Genomic DNA, 9436 nt, shown 5'->3' with positions numbered 1-9436 from the left:
CTTTTTATATTATTGCGAGTTACGATGTTAACAATATTAGTGCTTTGTTCTCAAGGAGAGAACAGTCGTAAAATGAATTTCAACATAATAACTCGGGTCGTTTGTTTCCCGGTGACAGTGGTAGGGATAGGGATAACGATAGTGATAGTCACTATATTATCATTATCATCATTAGCCTTCGCCGAGGATATTATTAATAATGCTATAACCGCCGACGAGAGTTTTGATGAACTGATGATAAAGTTGGTCGAGAAACATCTCAAACAAGTCGACGATTCGTCATCGGTTTATGTCGTTTTAGACGATGAGGTAAATATAATTTTTATAAAATTTGGAGTTTAATTATATACGGAGGTTTATTTTTAACAATTTCAATGGCGTAATTGAAGTTCATAAGGGTGAATTATATTTGTAATGGAAAAAAACACATACACTAATTTTTATTTATTTATTTTTATTTAAACTCCTATAAAAATATTGTACTATACCATCATTAAAGAGTCCTCTCCAAAGATTGGCTCGATAAAAAATTTTTTAACGATCGCTCAAGACTTGAAAAAATTTTTCAAATCTTCAGAAATTGAACTTTCCTCTACTTTCAATATTTTTCATATTTATTAAAAAATGTAATTGTATAATAATTATCATGAAAAATTGTTAATTAAATAGCTTGATTCTTTAAAATTAGACTTCCTAAAACAATATACAAATTTTGTTACAATTTTACAACCCAAATTTTTCCACCCTTAAAAAAATTTATTACCTACATTCCCAAGTTTCAGTAAATAACAACGTCAAAAAAATACCCACTCTCCATTAATCTTAATAATTATTTTCCTTTTTATAGCCACTTTTATACCTACTTTACTTTCAGATTAATCCGGCTGTCAGGAACACCCTGCTAATGAACTACGTCATAAAACGGGCGACTTTCTTACTGGCCGATAACGATTCTACCTCGATGTTTATTGAAAACACAAACATTAAAATCCGGCATGTTGTAGCAGTTTATAGCAGCATTAACAACGTTAAGCCCAGCGGGCTTAAAAATTTATTCAATCATTCCTGGAACTCACGTGCCAATTTCCTACTATGGATCCTTGAAAACTCCATAGAAGAAGAACAAGAACAAGAATTACCACCGAACCAAAAAGATAAAAAAATTGAAGGAATTATGACTGATTTTTGGGCCCTGGATTGCCTCAACGTAGTTCTGATGATAAATCAGAATTCTTCATTCGCAGCATTCACTTATGATCCTTTTACTATAAACAAAGGGAGCGTTGTTTCTATTGATCCAATGGAGCCGTTCTTTACCGATAAGACGAAGAATCTCCGGGAGTATCCAATTGCTGTATCGATGTATCAGGCGAAACCTATCTCTGTGAATCTATCGAATTTCACGTCATTAATCGGGGCTCGAGGAGTAGACGTCGAAGCCATGAGATACATCTCAACCTCGATTAACTTCTCCGTGGTTCTCAAAAGCGCATTCATCTCTTTGTCAGGTTACTCATACAACTTGCCAGATGGAACAGTGATTGGCCCAATCGGAGACATCATCTCGAACCGCTCAGAAATTTTGGGAAATCCTCAGATAGTAAATACAGTTCTGGACAGAGATTTGGAGTTCTTGAGACCGTTTGGTCGGTCTTTGATGATGATTGCCGTTCCCACATCCAGCTACATGCCGGGAGTTTTAAGATTGTTCCGAACAGTTGACCATGATTTGACTATGTCTATGTTGGGAGCATACGTGGTTTTGATGCTGTGTTTGTTGATAATCAAAAAACGCAATCCGCTGCTTGAAACAGCGAGGATTGTCATCCAACAGCAATGCCATGAAATAAGCAACAGAGTTTCGGAGCGCATTTTCATGATGAGCTGGATCATATGGGCCTTCATTTTGGCCTCTGCGGGACAAGTCCACTTGATGAAGGCGCTAACTGATCCACCTTTTTATCCGAACATCAACACTCTTGACGAGCTCGTAAAGAGTGATCTGACGGTTATTCTTGATCCTATTGTCTACAGATCTTTGAACCACTCAGAACAATCATTGAACAGAAAATTGATAGAAAAGGCTGAACAAGGAACCAATTTTGACTCTTGCCTGATCAGGCTTTCTATCAGTGAACGGGTCGCTTGTGTTACGGAAAAGTCGATCATCAGGTACCAGGTGTTTTCTTTGAATCGAAAAATTGGAAAAAAGAAGATCAGTACCAAAAAAAAGGCACATATCGTTAAAAGTCCTGTGTCTACTTTTTGGAAGACCTTGGTTGTTAGGAAAGGGTTCCCTTTTTTAGATAAATTTGATAAAGCTTATCAGAATATTGTTGAGTTTGGGCTGATTTTTAAGTGGACCCATGATATTGGAAAAGTTTTTAAACCTAAGACGAACTATTTTGGCCCACTTAATTTGATACACTTTGAGGGGATTTTTATAATTTTTGGAGTTGGAATAAGCTTAGCAATTGGTGCTTTTATTGGAGAAATTGTTGTCAGTTATATTAAATATAAAATGATCTAAAAATCTCTCAGTGATGAGATTCATCAGTGAACGAATTTTTGGTATAGTCATAGATAATTTTTTATGTCCTGTCGTAAAAAATTGGCCATATTAGAATATATCTGGTTTGATATGCCAATATATAATTTTTTGATAAAAGTTAACGCTGAAAATTTTCGACAGAGAACGCATGATCGCTGAATTGTCTCACTACAAGAGATTTAAGTTTGAGAAATTAACTTATAAAATAAAAATAATTTTTGTCACATAAAATTTACTTACTAAAAATTTTATTGAAAGCTTGACGGACAAAAATCATGAAATTAATTAATAAAAACAAATATTGTAATTTGAAAAAATGCATTTTAAAATGTCAATAAAGTATATCAAAATCAAAAACTATTTTTATTCTTCTAAAGATCTTACCTGCCATTAACTTTTAGTTCGATCACCTACTAAACCAAATTTTGCTAAACATGACTTGTGAATTGATGAAAAATTTGTTTCATCAGTAGAAATACTTTTTTTCGTTACGAAAAATCTCCCATGATTCCATTAACCTAAAATTTTTTTAACAAGTCAAAAATGTATTAAAACTAAAACTTGGGTGATTTATCTAAACAACAATAGATCACTCTGCAGATAACCGACTATGAGCTTTGGTATGGCATTAATCGAGCAGTGATGGCCAAGCTGGCTCGATAACATCACCAAAGTGAAATGACAAATCACATTGTGCCATACGTTAGCCGTAAATCACTCAAAGTTGGTGGTTATTGTATGCCGAATGAGGTCACATATTGGAGCGACAGCAGACAGTGGCTTAACTGAGCTTGGTGTCTTGAGATAGAAAAATAATCTGAGCAGTCATGGCCACGATTGGTGTTGCATTTGTGACGCTCGGGTGCTTCGCTAATGTGTTTATTGGCTGCGCAATTATCGATGACTTGAAGTACTCACAGGATGTTGATAAGTTTGTTGTTAAATACTTCAACAGCCTCAAATTCAAGCGACACATTGATATCATTTTGGACCAACAGGTAAAAAAATAAGATATTTTAAATTTCAATTCCTCCAACACTCTTTTGAAGTAATATTTCAGATTGAACCAGCAGACTCAGAAGTAATTCTAAAAGTATACAAAAGTTATCATCCAGTAATCATAACTTCGCCAAGCCACCAACACGAGTTACTAAATTTCCAATCAAACATCAAAAACTGCTACAAAATGCATAACATCATAGGAATTTTCCGGGAAACACGGGGTATTCAACCGTCTCAATGGCGATCGTTTTACGGGAGTAACTGCTGGAATTCAGCAGCCCCAATAGCCATTTGGATAACCCACTTTGCTGATCTCAACGATCTCGAACAACTGCTGGTTGAATTCTGGAATAACAACAGCATCAACGTCGTCTTGCTGGTCTTAGATAAGTTAAAAAACAAAACAATTGCTTACACTTATGATCCGTTTGCATTTAAAGTGAAGAAAAAGTTTGGAAATCAAGAACGGGGCAAATTGTATAAAATAACTGGCAAAGAAGTGACATTGTTTCCGGACAAGCTAAAAAACCTGAATGGTTATTCAATTCCTATTTCGCTTTACCAACATCAACCGCATGCACGACTGAACAACGATTCAATAGAATTAGCAGATGGTAAAGACGTTAATTATTGCCGTTTTTTATCACAATGGATGAACTTCTCTATAGAATTAAAGACCGCAGAAGTACCGCTTATCAATTACATTGTAAATCTACCAAATAAAACCCGCGTTAATGTTATCGGTGACATAATAACAAATCGTTCCATTTTTATTGGCAATGCGGTTCATTGGGAAATAATAAATACCGCTGTCGTGGATATTGTTTATCCGCATTGGAGGTCAAAAATAGTTGTCGTCGCTCCAAGCAACGACGATCCTATTCCAGGAATTGTCACCATTTTGCACTCGAACTCGGGGCTGACTTTGATTCTAATTCTTGTCGCGATTATTGCGCTCACTCTATTCTTAATGATCCGTAAAGAAGATGACATTATGATGAAAATTCTGAAGCTTCTGCTCTTTCAGATTGTGGATCGAATTGGCAAAAAGAGCTCTGCTAGAATTTTTTGGATATCCTTGATCTATTGGGCGTTTCTGCTCGTGACTATTTTTCAGAGCCAATTGATCAATGATCTAAGCGCTCCGGAGTTCTTTGACGAAATTGACTCTTTGGATGAATTAGACAAAAGTAATCTTACACTGATGACCAAACAGTGGGAGTGGGAAACTTTGAACAGCTCGAAACTGAAGTCCAAAAGGCGGTTGTTGGATCAAGCTGTGGTTGAAGTCGATTTCAGAAGATGCATGTCATTGATGGAGAAGTTTCGAAATGTTGCTTGCACTATTGATGGTAGTTATGCAAAATTCATCAAAAGTCAAAATACCCTTGAAGCTTCTAATGAGAACTACAATGCTTCAAAAAAAGCGAATTTTCACTTTTTGGATCAGCCTCTGGTCAGTTTTTGGAAGACTTATGCTGTCAAAAAAGACTCTCCTTATTTGGCCAAAATGAACAAAGCTGCGATAAGGCTTGTTGAAAAGGGTATCATGAAAAAGTGGTACAATGACGACGTGAAAAAAAATTTGAAAATACAGCCAAACAAACCGCTCAGTAGTAATATTGGGATGGACCATTTGCACGGGGTTTTCTTGATTTATCTGTTTGGAAATTTGATTGCTGGAGGCTGTTTTTTAGTCGAAGTCGTTCATTATAAACTTAAAATGAGGAATCGGCTTCAATGCTTTTGTGTTTGATACATTAATGTTTATAAAAGTTTGAGATATTGTGCACATATAGAAGTGAAATTTCACCTATTTCTATCAACAATGTACAATCCAAAAAAATATGAAGCATTCCATGAACAATCATTCTACGGTTGGATTTTGTAACGCCGATTTAGTTGAAATTTTCTTATACTCTTTGAAAAAGGTATCCATGATTTTTTCCCAATTTTTTTTATCAGTGACGGGATCTGAGGCTTTCTTATTTACTGCTCATGCCATGCATACTATTTTTTTTCCCTCCGGTTGGAAAGTGTCAACTTTCGTCCCACTACGCTATACGAAAGTGCCACTTTTCGCCTCCGTTGAGCAGAAAAAAAATTAATTTGAATTAAGAAAACAATTCTTAAACCAATAAAATACTTTTGAAGAGTTTCATTGCTTTGAATCAAGACAAAAAATTCTTGAATCAAGTAAAATTTATTTAAACTAAAAAAAATTTCTTAGTTTAAGAATTTTTCTACTTAAATTAAAAAGATGAATTTCAAAATTATTTACTTGGTTAAAGTAAATTGTTTTTTTTGTGTACAGTTCCTCTCAATTCCGTTCGGTTGTATAAGAAAAGTACATGAATAGATCGAAAAAAATAGACAGTGAAGTAGGATCTCTAGAAAATCCACCCAGTGCTTGAAAATTCAACTTACTGAGCGAATATAACACAAAAATTTTTAAATATTATAATTTTACTTCACTGCCTCAAAAAATAGAATAAAAAAAAAATTTAATTAATGTTCTGAACACAGTATCGGAAAATTTAAAATGGTAGCAAATAATTTAAGCTCCTAAATTATAATATTAAATTACATTGCCGAAGCATATGTTGCGCTCATGAATTCAGTAAAATATGTAAAAATGAAAAATTAAAGCAAAAAGATGTATTGTGAATAAGTAATTTAAATACATGATTGAATAGAATACTAATTTGCATCTTTACATACTATTTCCAATAACGAATAATTTCAGTTATATCAGCGTATTATATGTATTATATGTTATGTATATTTATATAGATATAGATATGGATATATATCTAAGCGTAACGAGAACACATTCATTGGTATTCCGGTATAGAGAACAACGAGTACGTGCCTGACGCGAGGGAGTCTAGCAAATGCAATTACTGGGATGGTCTCAATTACCGATCTGCGTCAGCAATTGTTGTTAAAGGGAAACTAGCTAACGCAGTAATGTCCAAAAAGGTGAAAACAACCAATACTGAAGACACTATGGTTTTTTTTTTCATTATAAAATTTAATAACTAAAATAAAACGAGCTGGAGGGTAAAAATGAAAATTTTATTTAATTAAATTTACATTGCGCCGTTATCAAGTTCTCTCTTTCAAACGCCATGCAATTGGGTATTGCGAAAAATAAACAAAAAACGATCAGGCGAATGGGCATGCGTATAATGTTTTGTTTTACCCTGACCTAGCGTTCGCTAGAATTTCCAACCAAGTCCACCACACCCCATAGCATAAATTCCGACCCCTGTTTCTCACTTTATTTACTGACAATGTAACGGGTACTTTTGACTACTTTTACCACCGGCTCGATGTAAAGCTCGCCGGAGTCCAGGATTCTCACCAGGGTAAATTTAAATCAAGTCAACTTTAGATTATTAACAATAAAAATAGAACCTCTTTATTCTAATAAACAAATCATAATTCTATACGTTTTACAAAACGGCGATTAATAAAACCCACACATACACGGCGTATACATTTTTTTCACAGTCGTGAATAAAATCATTCTCTCGTCGATTTTGCAATTTGCGTGGCTAATTTTGACCGATTCTCTATTTCCCAATCCCTGACGGATAGCTAGTGCCGCCCCGCAGGCCCTAATCCGCGATACCCAAGGGGTGATACCCAGGTGGGGAATCACCTTTTCCACGTGAGTGAAAATATTCACTCACTTGCGTCGTAATACGCACCAGGTAGGGTGGACCTTTTTAAATTTCTCGGATAGAAGTCTCCGGTCGAGAAATTCATCCAGAGAAAGGTTGACTACCGGGTTAGTTTTTAGTTTAAAAATCTTTATTTGATATACATAATTTTCAAGTTACAATTTAATTGTGCATTGTATGCAATATTTATAATAAATTTTGGTTCCCGTTTATGCAACATAACCCACTGGATAATATATTTATTTATATTAAATATAATTAAGTAGTTTGACTAGAAGGTGGAATGTTTTCTTTAGGGAAAAAGAAAGATAAAAAAACCCTATGTAATGTTTGACTTTGCCTAAACTTAACCTACTTATGACTAGATAATGCACAATTTTTGCGGCATTTTATATTTGAGGAAGGAGTGTGCTTTTTTGATTTTACACACATCCTTAAGTATTTCTAATTGGTCAAATTTAGTATTATAAAATTCAATTGACATATCTTTGATATATTCGCTTAGCGTAGGAATAGAATACATTTTATTTAAGCCTAAAGTTTTAATTCTAGGTTCAATATATTTGATCATTTTTAGAGATTTGTTCTGTAATATTTGAAGCTTATTATGATAAGTTTTGCACGTATTACTGTTGACTACCGGGGTTTTTCTGACGGAACTTAACAGTGATATGAACCTGCGTAAACGTGAGAAGTTTTTCCTTTGTAGCCCTTTACCGGGACTCGCGCGAGCTCGCCAATCGACGGTTTTTTTTTTAAGTTTTTATTATTATTATGAGTTTTACTTGTATACCGATTTATGGTTTTTACAAGGCTAATTGTCTCAGCATCTCCGCATGTAGTCTCTTTTTCAACTCTTTATTATCAATATATGCTCCGCTCTATATTATCAACACAATCTTTTAACTCTTTTATTATCAACATATTCTCCACTCTTTTTATAATCAACAACATGTTCTCCACTTTTTATAATCAACATATAATTTCGCACATAACTTTATTCTCAATGCGGCTGTGGACCGACTTGTGCTTTCTGTACTGTATTCACCCTATTCCTCACCCCTTTCTATCGGTGTTGGAATAGTGGCGATGGTGAAACCACAGAGAAAACCCATGCCAGTACAGTTTGGCTACCGGAGCGACCCCCGACGGTTGGTGTTGGAACTATTCGAACAACCGTCGGGGCTCGAACCCTCGCCTCACGACATGATGCACGAACGAACTAACGGGATAATGACTTAGTCCGCTCGGCCATCATGCCGCTTTTTTAAGTTTTTAATTGTTGGAAATTATTTTCGCCGTATCACAAATTTTTTTACTGGTTATAAATAACTGTTAAGGAAAACAAAAAATATCATTTGAAGGTCATATTATATTTTTCATCATTTTCTAATTAATCATCAAAAATATTTTATTATATCTTATAAACTTTGAGAAAAAAAAAAACATTTATCATCTTCAAAAAATAGAAAAAAAATTTGCTATCTAAATTTTTTAATTTTTTATAGTACACGGAGAAAAAAATTTTGCTATAGGAACTCTATAGTAGTTAGTTAGTTGTAAAAAGTTCCAGTAGGTTAACTTTTTCTTATGGTAACAATACCGTTTGGCTCCTGCAACTCTACATCGTTGAGCTCTGAGAGCTAAACGTTATTTACCTCTCACAACTCTACAGGATCGTTCTGAGACTATAACAAATTTTTGGCAGTCTGTTTAATAATTTTTTTTACGATTTAGCATTGATAATTTAATAAATAATAAATGCGGCAGAATGAATTTATACTGCCAACAATAATTGTATATGACAAATAAGAATAGTATTATAATAGAAATAAAATAATAATAGAACTGATATTACAAATAAAAATTATTTGTAAAATAAAAATATGGTCGTCACAAAATTATCTTATTTTCTTAATTATATCAATAAATATTGAACATAAAATCACTACCGTATATGCACAAGAAAAGATAAATAAACGAAAATAAATTTTATTTTGTGTTAAATGGGGTCTTTTAAATGTATTCCGATAACTTATTACTTATCACAATATATTCAACTAATAAGTTAAATTAACAGTCACTGCTAACGAACCTTGAAAAATCATAAATACAAAACTGTTCTAACGAAATTCAATTTGACAAAAAAAAAAAAAAACCTATTTCCTTAAATAAATAAACTGGAAACTTAATT

At 33.7% G+C, this 9436-nt stretch overlaps 2 protein-coding genes across 2 annotated transcripts; both read left to right on the top strand.

Annotated features, from left to right (window-relative positions):
• Positions 1–752: 752 nt before the first annotated feature.
• On the top strand, positions 753–2775 carry LOC123265733. The gene has a single exon (XM_044729608.1). The coding sequence runs from the start codon at positions 905–907 to the stop codon at positions 2528–2530; it is 1626 nt and encodes a 541-aa protein (XP_044585543.1). The 5' UTR covers positions 753–904; the 3' UTR covers positions 2531–2775.
• Positions 2776–3378: 603 nt separating this feature from the next.
• Positions 3379–5309, top strand: LOC123265334. Its single transcript, XM_044729035.1, has 2 exons — positions 3379–3549; positions 3612–5309. The coding sequence occupies exons 1-2, from the start codon at positions 3379–3381 to the stop codon at positions 5307–5309; spliced, it is 1869 nt and encodes a 622-aa protein (XP_044584970.1).
• Positions 5310–9436: the final 4127 nt, after the last annotated feature.

The sequence above is a fragment of the Cotesia glomerata genome, linkage group LG5 (assembly GCF_020080835.1).
Source record: "Cotesia glomerata isolate CgM1 linkage group LG5, MPM_Cglom_v2.3, whole genome shotgun sequence".
Lineage (NCBI taxonomy): Eukaryota > Metazoa > Arthropoda > Insecta > Hymenoptera > Braconidae > Cotesia > Cotesia glomerata.
The sequence above is the reverse complement of the archived record's forward strand: the minus strand, read 5'-3'. Positions and strand labels throughout refer to the sequence as shown.